At 32.9% G+C, this 17,655-nt stretch overlaps 1 protein-coding gene across 4 annotated transcripts in view; it reads right to left on the bottom strand.

Moving 5' to 3' along the window:
• SNX2 (sorting nexin 2) overlaps window positions 1–17,655 on the bottom strand; it is a 63,893-nt gene that overhangs the window by 6,131 nt on the left and 40,107 nt on the right. For all 4 annotated transcript variants that reach the window (XM_028508919.2, XM_028508915.2, XM_036020694.1 and 1 more), the window contains 5 exons: window positions 12,538–12,616; window positions 6,972–7,047; window positions 5,910–6,023; window positions 5,562–5,655; window positions 4,092–4,297 (listed from right to left, as the gene is read on the bottom strand). In XM_028508919.2, the coding sequence (XP_028364720.1) occupies window positions 4,092–4,297; window positions 5,562–5,655; window positions 5,910–6,023; window positions 6,972–7,047; window positions 12,538–12,616 (569 nt within the window). The remainder of the gene's footprint in view (window positions 1–4,091; window positions 4,298–5,561; window positions 5,656–5,909; window positions 6,024–6,971; window positions 7,048–12,537; window positions 12,617–17,655) is intronic.

Raw genomic sequence — 17,655 nt, 5'->3', positions numbered from 1 at the left:
AGACCCAAATAAAAATGTTTATTATGAATTAATTTAGCTTCAGCCAAATTGGGCCAAAAGCACCAAAGTAATACATCTAACAAACAGATTCAGTCACTACCATTTAAAACAAACAATTCCTGATGCTCACCCTCTATGTGTACACACACACAGAACCAAAACGTAATGTAAAATTTTAGGCCTGGTCTTGCAGGGTTGCCCAATCTGTGGCCCACAGGCCACATGAGGCCCAGGATGGCTATGAATACTGCCCAACATTTAAGTAAATCGTAAATTTACTTAAAACATTGAGATTTTTTTGTTTTCATTAGTGTTTGTGTAATTAATGTGTGGCCCAAGACAACTCTTCTTCCAGTGTGGCCCAGGGACGCCAAATGGTTGGATACCCCTGCTAGGGGAATGGGGCCATATCAGCTCTTCATTTATGAATTTCTCTGTTCAAGAACAATTTGATTACTTAAAATCTGTACAAATACAGGGCAGAAGCTAACCAAAATGCCCTTAAATTTCAGTATTTGCTTAAGTTCTAAATATAGGGTGGGCAAATGTAGGGTTACAGTTGTTCACATGGAAAATAATAATCAATAAATAGTAATTCAAGAATAAACTGTTTCACAAATGCACAACCATAAACCTACTTTTGCCCTACCCTGTATATATCAACTGTTTTTTTAAGTGATATACTAATTTAGACTAATTTGATTGCTGACCAATTTATTATCTCATAATATCCCCAAACCATCACATCTTTATTGTGATACAGGTGTAGGAGCTATGTTAATAGTAAAACTACTCAAGTCAAGTTATTTTAGAAAAATAAATTAATCTTAACTGTATAAGAATTAAAACTTCTCTTCATTTTTTTCCTATTCTTGTAACACTGGAAAATAAACCAGAACCCTACTTGCTCTTCTAAAAATGCTATCTCTTAAAAAGCAATTAAACCATAATAACATTTGTCTTTGTATGTGAAAATAATCCACTCTAGAACCAGCCTTTTCTATAAGAGGGATGGATGTACACTGATGATCCACTCTGGATCCCCATCCCCCTGCCAATTTAGGCTACACGTTTGCATCCAGGTTGATCTAGGTTAAACAAGGCTGCAGTTATGAGTGGTTTTCCTGGCCCACCAGGCAATTTGATGCTGCAATTTTAATTTAATTAATACCATATTCTAATTCAGTGAATCTGAAAGTATGTTGCCCTTCCTGGAATCCTGAAAGGATTCTGATTACTTATAGCCAAACAGTGATGCTTTTAAACTCCTTGTGGAACACATCTATTGGGTGTTTAGAAAAATGTTTTTATAAATTTGAATTCCCTGTAAGAATTCTTAATAAAGAGTTCTAGTGCTAAAAACATGCATAACCTTTACTCTCAGTCCCTGACACTACTCTAGTTGTTCACAGAAGATGAATACATAAGAATGCAATGCAATGAGTTTACTAATTAATATATGCTAGATAACAGTACTAGTAAAAACATAAAGTCTTAGATCAAGAGACCTTATAGCAGAAAAAAAGAGGAAAACAAGAGTTCCCTGGTACAAGGTCAGGTCCAGGCAGTATTTTGAATGGGTAAAATTTATCTTTCTTTAGTTTGCCATTTGGGCTCTATATTCTAATTCCCAAAGTACTCCTAGTTTCAAAATTATCATCCAAACAGTCATACTATGAAAAAAAAAGGGTTAAGGAGTATTAAACAGCTATTAGAAATAAGAAAAATCAAACAAAAAAATTGAACAAGGAGCATATATGAAAAAAGAAATGCAATGGCTTATCATTTGTAAAGATGCTTAAATTCACGCTAACTAAAAAAATTAAAACATATACAAAAAATACCTTCATTGCTGGGTAGAAGAAGGAACATATATGTTGATGGGAATAAGAGAAATATAACCTCTTTGAGCTGTTATGACAATACTTACTGAAATGCATATACCCTTTGGCCAAGCAATTCTACAAATTTTGTGCCCAGAGTTATTATTAGAATACTTTAATATTGGGCTGAGTAAATAACTCCAAGTACACCTATGTGCTATATGATGGAACACTATGCAACTATTAAAAACGTAACATGCTGATATAGAGACTGCTCTAAAATAGAGTGAAAAAAAGCAGGCAAAGAACTGTGTATATAAAATAGTGTGCTCCTTTTTGAAGAAGGAAGAAAAGGAGGGAGTGAGGGAGGGAGGAAGAGAGACAGAAAGAAAGAAAGAAAATAAATTAGCTTCCTATGCATGCATAGCTAATTCTATAAAAATACACAAGAATCTAATATCTGATTGAGGGAAGAGGTCTTAGGTAGAAAAGAAGTTTACATTTTAGGGCTGTTAGAATTATATGGGCATGTATTGTTTTTTCAAATAAAAATGAATTATTTTAAGACAAAGAAACAAAAAAAGACCAAAAATATTCCATCAATCACCCTATTCCATAATTTCTCAACTCCTTGGTGCAGTTGACCTAGACTAGGTTTCAGCACAAAACCAATCTGAAAGACATTAATTTACCTCATGGTATAAGTTGACCATAGCTCTTTAGTCAATAAATCACTAATTCAGTATTTCCCAAATGTGTTCTATATATGTAAAAATTATTAAATGGAAAATTCCTATTCATATGAATTTGGAAGTCTAGATTAAACAAAGTTAAATGTCTATTGTTTTTTTTTTTTACTCCTAGACACTTTAGAGCTTTTTCCATGCTTGCTGAGTATACAAGACAAGGGCATTGTATACATTATCTCCCAAACTCAGATGACAGTGGTATATTTTTTGATGTCTCTGTTCTATAGAACATATTCTAGGAAACATGAATATAACTAATTTCACAAAAGGTAAAAGTAAAGCAAGATTTAGGCAGTACAAGGAAAGTTGTTTCTAAGGGATCAACATCCATTACACAGACAGGCCACCTGTGCCAGGGAGTACTTTCCCAGGGTAGGCCTTCTCAGCAGCTACCCCTTCTCACAGACTCTGCCTAGCTGCCCTTTCTGGACCCACAGGTTTTTTGCAGGTGCTATACTTTTTAACTACAGCTCTTATGTTAGTGGGAGCTCTGGAATGAGGTGAGGGTAGGTGAGAGATAAAAAGGAATCATTATCTGTAAACTGGATTTCTTTGTATCTTAAGTTACCTATATAAACATGAAGTATATTCAGGTAACTGCTATTTATATTAACATCTTTAAGTAACTATAAAGAAAAATTAACCACCAGAAATATAAAAGTACATATTAGAGTAAATACAAGCAAAATTGGTACTTTTACCAAACCTAAGAAAGCATCATTCTTGAGGTGCTAAGAAGCTTCTAGTACACTGTTACCATTAGCTTGAAAACAAATCAATAAACATACAATGCATCTATGTTGTGATTGTAGATAAATACTAATTTCATCACAGATATCATCTGAAAAAATTTTGCATTAGAAAGCAAGGAACTTTCTAGATGCTTGAATTCAAGGTAAATACCCAGTTCCTTCATTCTACAACTAATGTTCATAACAATAATTCAAAAACAAGGTAAGATCTTAAGGTATCTTCTGAAACATAAGATAAAATAATAGTTCAATTTAATTATTTGAATATTGGATATAACTATGTAATATTGAATTCCATTAGAATGATCACTTTTCCAACTATTTAGAAATTGAATACTGTTCATACTTAGTAACTAATTTAATCCCATGTCATCTATAAATACAGGTAACTACACATTTTGGAATACACGCAGAATGTTTACAGACCAAATCCATGCTAAAGTCATCATTAAACACATTCATACAACAATCAATTCTGGTTTTATCCTGCTTCTCATTATTGTTTTACTAATGATATTACAATCCAGTAGGTAGTTTCAGTTTGTGCTACAATGAACAAACAAATGCTACCAATTAGCTGCAAACTTGTACATGTAAATAGGTATATGCCAAATAAGGCATTCCTCAGACCTCTTAAAAACATCAATTTTGTCTATTGCATTGTACAACTCATAGGATAAAAATTTAAGCTATGAATAATCAAATTCTCTTGTAAGCAAACCACTGAAGTGAGAAGAATTCAAGGAAGATTGCAAAACAAGGCTTACTTTCACTGCAGCAATAAGACGAATGTAGTCACTAAGTAGTTCGGAAAACAAATAAAAGTCAGCAAAAGCTTGTTCTTGATGTAACTGGTCTATCTTCTCCTCAACCTCTGCAAGCTGAGACAAAGCTCTAGATAAAGCAGTATGATCCTCAGAATTACCTAACATGGCAGCACTTTTAGCAAAGGCAGCTGTGTTGGCTGAAAGTTCTGAAATAGAAAAGTATTCACTTTTAATGTTCACTAGTAAAGTTTTTAAATATTGTTTTGATTTTTTCACCTTTTCTCTAAATTTTATCTGTTCACAAATTGCCCAAATTGTATTTTAAAATATTTACATAAAACCACCAGCCACTAAAATGCCTTGGGCATAAATGCCCACTGCTCAAAGCTCTACTGAGGGTCAGAACCACTGCCTGTATCCCCAGAAGATGAACTATTTAACAATGCAACAATCTGCCCCCCTTTCTCTCCTAAAGTGCTTACTGTATCTGTTCCTTAAAAGATATGTAAATATATGTATATTTAATATGAAAAGCATAGAGTACACACAATTGATTTATAATACTTTGCCTTTAAACATTTACTTATCATTAAAAAATATGTATAATTTTTAATGATAATATTATTTAACCAACAGGAGGAAAGCAAGGTAAAACTGTACATACAACTCTCATAGATCTTATTCTTTTCCTCTTTTTATGCGACAATGCTTAGTGAAATATTGAGAATTTCTAAAGAGACTTTTGAACATGACCACTTTAGATACTACAAATAAAAACAGATGTCGACAGGCTGGTGTGTGACTAACAATCACACTGCCTGGAAACTGCTCTGCAGCCCTGCATTGTGCAAAGTGATCTAAAAGAACCTTAAAGCCCATTTGCTAAGAGCTATAATACAAATAGCAAAAGCTGTTATAAACTGCTTTCAACAAATTAGATTTTTGTAATTATTGTATTTAAATGTATTGCTGATAATGGCACATACTAACTTACTTATCAAGAATTTTAAAAATCTGTATCAAAAGCCTTCTTTAAAAATAAAACCAAAAAAGAAAACTCACCATGAAATTTAAAAATTACAACTCAAATTTTCTATATATTTTTAACAAAACACCCAGATTTTTAAATACAATGGTTCAGAAATGAAGAAAATATTTCAGAGTTTTCAAGAAAATACAGGCACAAAACACATATTTTAAGGAAAATGACAAAGATTAACAAAGAGTTAACCAAGTGAACAATTTTAAACCATAATCTAAAATATATTTTTATAAGCTCATGTTTCTACTTCTAAACTGGAGGTTAAAATAGAACAAAAAATATTAAACAACAAAGTTGAGACAGAAAACATTCTCTTAAACTATGTTTTTCCCTTCTATAACAACTTCAAAATACTCATTTTAATAATTTTTATAAAATGTTTCAGTTAATTCATGTTATTAAACAAATAAATAATAAGGTAAACAAACCTTTTCTATGACAGACCAAGGCTTCAACATGGGCATGAAGTTTCCTAAGTTGCTGATCCAGATTTTCAAATTGCTGCTGCTTTTCTTCAAACCACTAACAAAAAAAATGAAAAATGGAGCTTATTTAGCCAGAACAAACTACTTTAAATTAGGTTACCAATAGCAAGCTACATTCCTTGTTTTAAAGCAACAAATTAACCATGGATAACCATGGTGGTCAACTGATGTGGTTGAGAACTAAACTCAATAAGCAAATTAATATCCTATTTTCTACTTGTACAGCTTTAAAATGCAATTGTTGGGCTCATTAATTCATCTCATTATTCAAGTCGAAAAATCAGCTCTTACTGCATCCGATTCATTCATCTTGATTGTCATTTTGTTGACAGCGTCGGCAGCCTTGTTCACCATCCTCAATATTCCTGCTCCACTCAGAGCCTGTGTATTAACTGCTCTAGGCAGCTGGAATTGAATGACAAATAAGGGCAAACAAACCGGTTAAAAGCCTGGAGGTTTAACTGGGCACAAAAGGGACTGTCCCCCGCCTCCCCAAAAAAAGAAAAGAAAAAAAAAGGAGGTTGTATTTTCTTCACTCTCATACATTTCTATAGTTGAGATCTAATTTCTCAAATATACTAGTTGTACATTCTCAAAGGAAAACTTAAAAAATTGACTTTCCATTTGTTTTTCTTCTGCACGTTTACATTTAGATGGAACAACCCTCTGTTTGTCAAAATATATTAAGTAATTGCCAAGCACCTTAACACTGGCCACCTGTTTGGTAGCAGAAATAAACTGTTTATAAGGGAAGAAGAAAGTCTTAAGAAAAATCTCCTCATGCTCAGTTAAGACTGTGATTTTGAATTTTTTAAATATTCTGGGATTCAATAAATTTTTAGAAGATCTCAAAAGGTAACAATCAGAACTCTAAACTGTTTAAGAGCCCAAAAATGTGCCAAACAACTCAAATATAAAGAACAGCATATTTAATAATTTAGGCTCTTTCAAGTTACATATTTGCATTTCAAAACCTAAATAAGTACATTCAAATGTAGACAGAAATGTATTCAGCTGTCTCTAAAATGTAGTCTGAATAAATTTATTTCAGTATGATGCCTAAGCAACAATTAAGGCACTGAAAATCAGACTACATAAGCCATTCTTTTAAATCTGGTTTTAAATTTTCCAGAAAAAGACTGATAATCCTATAATTATCAATGCAAAGAAGACATTATGCTAGTAATTTAGTTAAGAATTAAAACTAATTAAATCACTAAGCAAAAAAAAAATCATTGCTTTATTCCATTTATTAATCCATTTATTTCCTGAGTTATTTCCTATAACTTATTACACAGAAAAATATAAATAGCAAGAACATTTATACACAAAATTTTAAAGTAGAAATAATACCTCTGAGCTTTCCAAGAACTGCCTTAAATCAGGATCCTGGAGTAAAGTGGGATGCTTTACTGTTCTTTGAAGGTACCTGGATTTAAGAATAAATTTGCTCCTTTATTTATCAGTAGCATCTTATTTCAACAAAAGGTCAGATACATAAAAAGACATCTTCAGTCTGCCTCCTATCAGTCAGCCTCACTATGATTATTTAGAATCTTACAGCAATTTAATGAATTAAAAAGCTTTTTGTTCATCATTTGAATATTCATTTGCTTTAAAAGAGGTATGGAAAGGAATGAGGGAGGGAGTGGGAAGAGGTTAAATAATTTACCAAACTGCTCACTGAAAAGTATAAAAGGGCATATGAGTTTGTCAAATAATTTAATCTTTGGGTGGAGTTACTACTTCAGAGTCCTAAGAAATACATCACTCTGTATATTCATCAACTATTTTTTATTACTATTACGTATTACCAAAATGGAGAACAGCCTACAGTTTTTTTCCTTATCAGCAGATTTAAATGATCAAATCAGCTTTGGCCCGTATTTGACAAGGAATAAATTTTCTTCAATATTTCTATTTTTAAGGTTTTGCTATTATTGATAAATGTCTTATGGGACACCACATAACACAAAAATAAAAGGAAAACAGCATTATTAAATAAATCACTATCAGCCCAAATTTTAGTCATTTTCCTTACTAGAAAACCCCACATTCCCATCATCCATAATTACCATTCTTTCATAAAAAGAATTAAAGTCCACTATTGATGATTCTCGATTACTTATCTAATCCCATTTTTTAAAAAAATCACTTTCCCAGATTAGAGATTACATGAAGTAATATCTCAATTAAATTTTACCTCACATTTAATATAACTTTATTCTACTTCTGTGGAATAAATGTAGTCAACAATCGCTCCTACTTTTTGCAAGATTATAAAATATGCTAAAATAAAGTTTCTGGGACAAAAAAGCGAATACTTTCTCTAAAGTCAAATTCTAATCAATGGTTAAAATTATTTTATTTTTTGTATATTTAAATGAAATATATACCATATTAAACTTCATTTTAAATCATTAGCCCACATAAGAAGTCATTATCACAGATACGTGCAATACAATCTACACTGGATTTAAAATATTTGCTGCCTATATTATCAAGCTAAAAAAGAGATGCAGCAGGAACACTAATCCAGTAGTACATTTCAGAAATGTTGGTATTTTCCCATTGGAATTTTACTTACATATTTAATACCAAGGTTTTCCAGTACTATTAGGTAAGTTATTTCGTTGTTTAGACAGCTTGCTGCTTATAGCAGTTTGCATATGTTGTTCATCTGAATGCAAACAGCTGGTAAATAGCCAGCACACAGACATTTGTGAAATGAACAAGAAGGAAAGCAAAACATGTAGTCCACAAATTTTAATAAATGTTCCAGTGTTTCAAACCTAAATGAAAACACCTAATATTATTTATATTTTAAAACAGCTTTCCAAAGGGAGTTCATATTATGTACATATTCCTTTAAGATTCATAATGAACAGCAAAAAACTAGGTGTTGTGAGAAGTCCTGCAGAAAATAAACCTGATTTAACTTTGTTAAACTCTATGTTAAGAAAATTCAATTGACTATAGATTTCCTTTTTTCACCCTACCACACACTAGCATTCTAAGGAGTCAATCTTAGCAAATGATATTCTAGAAATAAACAGTAACATTTTTCTTCCTCTTGTTACATGAAAGAGCGACTAACCATTAAAAAACAGAAGTATTAAGATTTATGCTGAATGTTAAAATTAAGAACAGAAACATAAAATGAATTTTAAAATTAATATTGGTAAACATACACCAATTCAGAATTAAGGTGACAGAGGGTTTCCAATATATAAAGGAAGGATACAGAACAAAAGGAGGAAAAGCATGTAGAATAACACGTGGAAAGGAGTATGGGAAGAAACAGGAACACCGAAGGAGGGCAGAAATGACAGACTCAAATGAAATTAATGAAAAGTAAGTATCAGACTCAACAAGAGGTAGGTCAGCAGTTATTTTTCAGATTTGCTCTAACAAAAGGATGCTGTTAAATTTAGAAGAATTTACTTAGGACTTTCAAGTTCCTATTATTTACCAAAAACAAAACAAAATACATCAGGTTATACAAAATGCTTGACAGGTACATAGTTAAAAAATATTTCCTTGCTTGAAACTCAAGCACCATGATAATAATAGAATAAAACAGGCAAAAAAGAACCTCATTGTTTGATGACAGAACTGTTCATTCACCAAATATTCATTGAGCATTTACCACATATCAGTCATTGTTCTGAGGACTCAGAATGTGTCAGTGGGGAAGACCCTTCCCTAGTGGAGACTGTATTTTAATCAGAGAAGATGGACAATAAACTTTAAGTGTACTAAGTATGTAAATTATGTAGTATTTAACAAGGTGGCAAACGCCATGGGGAAAAGGGGAGAGCAGTGGAGCAAACAGAATCAAGTGTGTAAGGCGTGGTTGGAGGCAAGTTAAATAGAATAGGTCTAAATGAAGGCAATGATCAGAACAGGCTTCAGTGGAAAGGTGATATTTGAACATTTTAACGTGAAAGAGGTAAGGGAATTAGCCATGCAGGTACCTGGGAACAACAGCTGTCTAGGCAATGGGAGAGGACAGTGAAAAAACCCTAAGGTGAAAGACTGCCTGAGACCTCTGAAGGGCAGCAAAAAAGTCAGTGTGGCCTAAGCAGAGTGATCAAGGGGGCTATGAGATGGAATAGGTAACAGAGTGAGCAGTGCACATCAGGTAAAATACTGCAGGCCATTTTAAAGACTATGGCTTTTACTGAGTGAAATGGGGGTGAGTATTGATATAATCTGATTTATGATTTAAAAGTATGACTTTGGCTGTTATATTGAAAAACAGTACTTTTGAAACTAATATAATACTGTATGTCAACTGTAATTGAAAAATAAAGAAGTATTTTTAAAAAAGAGTACAAATGTAGAAGTTCAAGGATGGAAATGGAGAATTAGGAACCTACACCAGTAAATTGAACCATTCGGACTAGAAGAGGACTGGTGAGAAATAGCTGTATTCCAGATACTAGAAGGAAGCAATAGGATTTCCTGATGAATTAGATAATCCTAAACCTGTGCCCACTCTCCAAACTTCCTGATATGAAAGAGTGGATTAATCAATCTACATGAACTGTTCAGACCTTTCCAGTGGGTTTTTACGTACTTGGAATAAAGACATTCCAAACTGATACTTACATCTTAGAGATAAAGAATGAAGTTAAATAACTTGCCTGTCGCACAAAGTGTGCATGTATAGTGCAGTGCAGACTTCAACAGACAGGATTGTAAATGTGCACACTGTATCATGCTACTCTGCATTACTCTGTTTCCATTTGCAGAACTGTATCCTTACCTATAAAATAGACTCAATATACTCTTAAAGTGAGATGTGAAGCACTCTTAAGAAAATCAAGTGAGCGATCTTAGAGATACTCTTAATAGAAGTAGTTTCTGCTTAAATCATTGAGTGTGACACAGGGAAATACTTGGGTTCTTAACCACTCTTCCTATAATGTAATACCAGAAGTTTATCCTTTTTTAAAAGATAGTCATCTGGATTCTCTAAATTGAACAAACAAATGTGTAAATGAATATCATGGTATACACAAAAAGAAGTACCACCCTGACCCACCAGATTCAATGAGGTTGGGTATTCCACAAATATACCTGTTCTAACATTTCAATTTTAAGAAATGCCACAGAAAAATCACTTTAGAAAATTCATTCCAGTTCCTTTGTTTCTATACCTTAACACCTATATTTTCTTCAGTCATCTTTTCTAATGGAAAATAAACTTTCCCCTCAGTAGTACACTGTTTCTTTTCTTTCACTATTGCAAAGTGCACTAAACTAGTATTTAAAAATAACATTTATCAGTAAAGAAAATTGTCTTCACATATACACTAGGTTAGGTTTCAATATTTTCTTAAAACCCTCCTCAATGTTTCATACTGCATGAAGGTATGGTAAGTACAATGCAATGCATTCAAGTTACAAGAAAGGTGAATGTAGAACCAAATTATATGTGCTCGGTACAATAAATCTTCATTAAGTTCCTTATCAAGCATGCCATCCGAAATATTTCAAATTTACTCATAGAAAAATAGGACTTGAAAGGTTTCTCGAAGGGTCATGGTTATACTTTCAGGAAGGACTAAACAAAATCAAGACAGAGCATTATCTACTTTCATTCTTGAAAATATTCAGTTTATAACCTCTTTTACAACAAAGGCAATTCTAATACTAAACCTAAACATCTCTTGATGGAATTTAAATCCTTTTCACGAGTAATTGCTGATTCTCACAGACACAATCTCATCTTTTAAGTCTTCTCTAATTTAAGATTTTAAACTGCATATCCTTTAGCTTTTCTTGCTGCAATTGTTCAAACCTGACTTTACTGTAGCATTTTCTTATAATTTAAATGATTTGCTATTAAAACTGAGAAATAAGTTGCCTTAAAAATAGTATTAAAATTAATTTGTACCCTGGAGATGATACTACTCACTAGATCTCCCCTACTCCCTCCTACCCCAACCACTGGTTTTAAGCCAAAATAAAGCCAAACTGTAAGCCAAAATATTAATTAAAATAAACAAAATTCAATGAAAATTTAAAAATCTATGAAATTAGAAAATATTTTAACTTTAGGTAATGTTATGTATGTATGTTCTAAAAGCTGGATAGTTTCAAAATTATTTTCTCACATTTTCAGCATAGCAAGGAAAGAATAAATGTTAAGATTCTGGAAATGGGAATCCTCCCATCCAATCTACTTTTAAAAGTCAGCCACAATGCAGACGAGTCTTAAAAGCTACAGGAAATGTGTTGAATCAAGAAGTTAAAGGGAGATAAGTAGAGCATATATATCAGTCTTTAAACATATGGTCAACTCAGTCACTAACGCTTTTGTACACTCAAGTCAAAATCAACTCTATGAAATTAATGATGGGAGCACAAACCTAATTTTTCCGTGTATTTAATAATATTACCCAGTAATAATTCAAAGAAAAATTTAATTTAGATGAAGTAGAATTAGCCAAATAATCTAACACAGTAAGTACATCAATGTATGACTTCCTAAGAACCTAAACAATACTAAAGAGGTATTATTTTTATCCAAATATTTTTTTATTAACCCTTCCCCCAATTCACAAGATTCGTGTTTTCTTTTTTCTTACTTCTCTTGTTGACTACAACTATGACATAATTCTATTCTCAATTAACACATGCCTTTATACTGCTGCTTGTAACAATGATACAACAGGTGGTATGCTGGCAGACTGTGAATGCAAGAATACAAGCAGAACAAACATACAGTATTGTGTTGTTTAAAGAAGGAATCTTCTTAATAAAGTTTAAAGCACTCTTGATATAAGTCATCAAGTGATATTTTGAAAGAAATTAATCACCAATATACAGATGTATCATTTAATGGAATTAGACTTATATTACTTAAGTACAAACATGAAAGTAATAAAGCAGAACTGTCTACAATTACCTTTCAAGAGCCGCTCTCCGTTTTTCCACAAATTCAGTGGATGACAAATCTTCTTTGCCCACTTTGACCTTGGTCATGCCTTTGAAAAAAATGAATGAGACTCATGATGATTTTATATTATTATGAAAGTCTTTTATCATCACTTCTAATATAAAATATACTTTAAATCTGAACTTGACAAAAAGCTTCTCAATTTATAATTAGTATCATACTTTTGAGAAATTAAAACTCACTATATATAACTTTACTTGGTAAGTACTTATAAATTAAGCAGAGGTTGAACTGTGTGTAGTTTTCTAATCTACAACTTTTGGGCTCCTTATCTGTTATATATTATACTCCTGATAAATTAAAATGTGTTTATATTTCAATGGAATTCAAATTAGTAAACTTAAGCTCAATTAATATTTTCAATTCTTATTAGCAATAATTAAGGTACTTTTTCTTGGGGACAAGAAAAATAAAAAGTATAATCCATTAATTTTCTAAACATTATCTCTTGCAGATTCTAAGAACATGTTCTTACTGTTTATCATAGCTTTTATAATAATTGAAACAATTTCTTTCAAAGAGATATCTAGAACTCTTCAAACTTAAAAGATAAAAGTCATGTAAATAATTTCTGTACTGGCAATTTCAATTTTCACACTAATACAGAAGACCGAAGATTTTCCTTTCTTTTCTTCTTTTTCCTTTCAAAAATTGATTCTGTAGAAATAAAGTACTGGCTATATGCTATAACATGCATGAACCTTGAAAACATTATACTAAGTAAAAGAAGCTTGTCACAAACCACCTTATGTTACATGATTGCCTTCCTATGAAATGTCCAGAATAGGCAGTTTATAGAGAAATTAAATTTGTGATTGCCTATGGCTGGGGCCTGGGGAAATTAGGAGAAAGATAGTGAAGAGGTAATATAATATTCCAAAATGATGTGGTGATGTACAGACAACTTTGATATACTAAAAGCCATTGAACTACACACTTAAATGGATGAACTGTATAGCACGTGATTACATCCCAATAAAGTAATTAAAATGGGCTATGTAAAACCATATAATTCTAATTCAGGTTGGTATATCTGATGAATAAACACGTAAGTGTATAATACCTATGAACAACCCATTTAACTTAATTCCTCTGAAATACAATAGTTTGAAAAACAAAACTCAAACATCTACCCTGAATGGACTACAAAGTCTCAGATATTAATTATTGCACATATTCTGTTTTCCTGAAAACAAAACAAAACAAAACCCTACTGAGATATATTTTTTGCTTTTATTTCAAGATTTTTCTGTTCATGCTATTTCCTAGAAGTAACTGTATAGGCCATTGTAACAAATTTTTTAAAAGCCTTACAGTAACCAGTTATCTCTTAAATTTTCAACTATGTTGCTCTTTTCTAAAAGCTTAGTGAAACAGTGTTTTTAAGTCAACTAAGGTTCTATAAAAGAATAGTAACCGTTACGAGCTAATGAAAAGACTCCTCTTCCTTCAGTGCTAGTTATAGCTTTCCAGCAAAGAAGTCACTACTCTTATTCCACCACCCCATTATCAGTGTTTGTCATTTGAAAAGAGCCTCCATATTTCAATTTTTTTAGAAAATGTGTTCATTTTTATTTTTAAAAAATTGATGAACAATATGAACAAAATTTTAAAATATCTACTTGGTTGGCTACTAGGGAAGCTCAGAGATCAGTTTGTTACCCACCTTTAGTAATTGTTCAGACTTCATGTACACATTTTGAAAAAAACTTACACTGGCTTCATCTTACTATTTGACTCTAATTATTTTTCCTAACAATTTCTTTGTATTTTTAAAATCAAGTTGCATTATATGTAGTTGCTTCAAATCCTTTCTGGAATAAAGTGGTACATAAATAATTTTAAAACAATTTAATCCTCAAGTGTATATTAGAAAATTATACAATCACATAATATTAGACTGTTTTTAAGTATATTTTACTGCTTATGCTCTTACAGTTGTCCATTTCTCCCCTTTATTCCCCTCCACTATGCACCTCCCCTCCTACCAGCATTACCTCCCTTAGTCCATATCCTTGGATACAACCATACATATAAGTTCTTTGGCTTCTCAATTTTCTATACTATTCTTAACCTTCCCCTGTCTATTTTGTGCTTCTACCATTTATGCTTCTCATTCCCTGTACCTTCTTCCCCATTCTCCCCCCTCCCCACTGATACCTCTCCATGTGATCTCCATTTCTGTGATTCTGTTCCTGTTCTAGTTGTTTGCTTAGTTTGTTTTTGCTTTGTTTTTTTTTTTTTTTTAGTTCAGTTGTTAATAGTTGTGTTTGTTCTCATTTTACTGCTCATATTTTTTATCTTTTTCTTCAGTAAGTCCCTTCAACATTTCATAAAATAAGGGCTTGGTGATGATGAACTCCTTTAATTTGACCTTACCTGGGAAGCACTTTATCTGCCCTTCCATTCTAAATGAAAGCTTTGCTGGATAGAATAATCTTGGAAGTAGGTCCTTGCCTTTCATGACTTTGAATACTTCTTTCTAGCCCCTTCTTGCCTGTAAGGTCTCTTTTTGAGAAATCAGCTGACAGTCTGATGGGAACTCCTTTTCTCTTGCTGCTTTTAGGATGCTCTCCTTCTCTCTAATCTTGGGTAATGTAATTATGATGAGCCTTGGTATGTGCTTCCTTGGGTCCAACTTCTTTGGGATTCTCTGAGTTTCCTGGACTTCCTGGAATTTTATTTCTTTTCCCAGATCGGGGAAGTTCTCCTTCATTATTTGTTCAAGTAAGTTTTCAATTTCTCGCTCTCCCTATTCTCCTTCTGGTATCCCTATAATTCAGATGTTGGAACATTTAAAGTTGTCCCGGAGGTTCCTAAGACTCTCATTTTTTTTTTTTTGAATTCTTGTTTCTTCATTCTTTTCTGATTGGATGTTTCTTCCTTCCTTCTGGTCCACTCCATTGATTTGAGTCCCAGTTTCCTTCCCTTCACTGTTGGTTCCCTGTACAATTTCATTTACTTCACTTTGCATAGACTTCACTTCTTCCTCTATTTTGTGACCGTACTCAACCATTTCTGTGAGCAGCCTGATTACCAGTGTTTTGAACTCTGCATCTGATAGATCTGCTATGTCTTTGTTACTTAGTTGTTTTTTTGGAGTTTTGATCTGTTCTTTCATTTGGGCCATATTTGTCTTGGAGTGCCTGTTACGTAGTAAGGGGCAGAACCTTAGGTATTGGGAGGGGTCAAAGAGGGAATGGTGCCACTTGCTCTTGCCCTACTTTCAGTCACTTCCCCCATTACTCACAACCAACCAAGCAAATTGGGCCCCTCTGATGCTGATTCCCGGGTGGGTGGGCTTGTGTGCACTCTAGGATCCTGTGTCTTTCTCCAACAAACTCTCCTGTGAGGCTGAAAGTTTCTCCCACCACCGCAACTCCCACAGATTTTTACAGCCAGCGGTTTTTGAGACTTTCTTCTCCCGCACTGGAACTCTGAGTTGTGTGGTCTATCTCGCTCCCCAGTTATTGTTCCTGGTTTATCTGAACACAAATGTGCGACCGCCAGGCGCCGCCTTGCTAGGTGTCCTCTCCACTCCAGCTGCCTGACTCCAACCCTCCTACCAATCTGGACGAATGTTTCTTCTTGTCAGGAAGTTCCTTAGTTGTCAGACCTCCATACAGTTTGATTTTCTGGCAGTTCTCGTTGGTCTTTGTTTTAAAATTTGTTGTTATCCTTCTTTTGGTTGTGCAAGGAGGTGAAGTGTATCTACCCATGCCTACATCTTGTCCAGAAGTGAATTAGATTGTTTTTAAAAACCGAAAGGTTTTCTGTTTTATGTAAAAAATAAAAATAAATCATAATCATAAAAAATACAAAAATTAAAAGCAGACTAGAATAGTGATTAAGAGTAGAAGTTCTAGAGTAAGATGGCTGGTCAGCATTTAGAGCTCAGTTCTGCCTTTTAGTAGCAGTATGATATGGAGTATGATATGGAGCACCTTGATGAACTTTAGCTTCCTTATCATGAAATACAGACAATAGTAAGCTGACTTCCTAAAGTCGTTATGAGGATTAAATGAGAATGCACATAAATTATGTAGCATAGCACTTTAGCACAGTAAACAGTCAATGAATGTTAATTATGCCTATAATTTAAGTGAGTCTTACAATTTAATGGTCTATCCTGGCTATATCTATGAATAGTATGGATGTAACTGTGTCACTGTCCCCTACTAACCTTTGAAGGCTGTGAGAATCAGTATCAGAAAAGAATTCTCTCACACAGGGGTATCCAACCTTTTGGAGTCTCTGCACCACACTGAAGAGTTGTTTTGGGTCACACATTAAATACTTTGTGGCACATAATCACACAAAAAAACTCGGAGTGTTTTAAGTAAATTTATGATTTTTGTGTTGGGCTGCATTCACAGTCATCCTAGGTGACATGTGGCCCATGGGCCACAGGTTGGACACCCCTAATGACTTAGTTTCTTCTATTTTGAATTTCTATGTGCTATTTATTAGCCTGTAGTGGAAAGTTGAAGATATTTGAGGCAAAATATGAGTTTGAAATACAATGAACTTGAGCATGAAAATTTAGTTTTTAAATCTTTTCTTTTTGGCTAATGTTTAAATACTAAACTATCATATCTAGCCAGCAAAATAAGAGATATAATGTGTTTTTCCTCTTTTGATATATAAAAGTAATTGCACAACTTAAAGTCAAAGAGAAAAGGATATCAATAATAAATTTATAATAGATAAAACTTAAGTTCCCTACATAGGTAACAGGATGCCAAAAGATACCACTGTGGTAGTTTAAAGAGAGAAATAAGAATACTAACCAGATCAGCAGTTCTCAAAGTATGGTCAAGAAAACCTGGAAGGTTTCAGAGACTCTTTTTGGAGGAAAGGAGGGTAGTGCACAAGTTTTATTTTCATAATAGCTTTAGGCAATTATTTGTCTTTTTTACTCTCATTCTTTCATAAAAGCTCAGTAAAGTTTTACAAAGATTATATGATGTGTTATATCATAACAAATTGAATGCAAAAGCAGATATGAGAATAGAGCTATCTTCTGTTAAGCCAGAAATGAAAGAAATTTGCAAAAGTGTAAAACAA

This window comes from Phyllostomus discolor, chromosome 3, assembly GCF_004126475.2.
Source record: "Phyllostomus discolor isolate MPI-MPIP mPhyDis1 chromosome 3, mPhyDis1.pri.v3, whole genome shotgun sequence".
Taxonomy (NCBI): Eukaryota; Metazoa; Chordata; class Mammalia; order Chiroptera; family Phyllostomidae; genus Phyllostomus; species Phyllostomus discolor.
The sequence above is the reverse complement of the archived record's forward strand: the minus strand, read 5'-3'. Positions and strand labels throughout refer to the sequence as shown.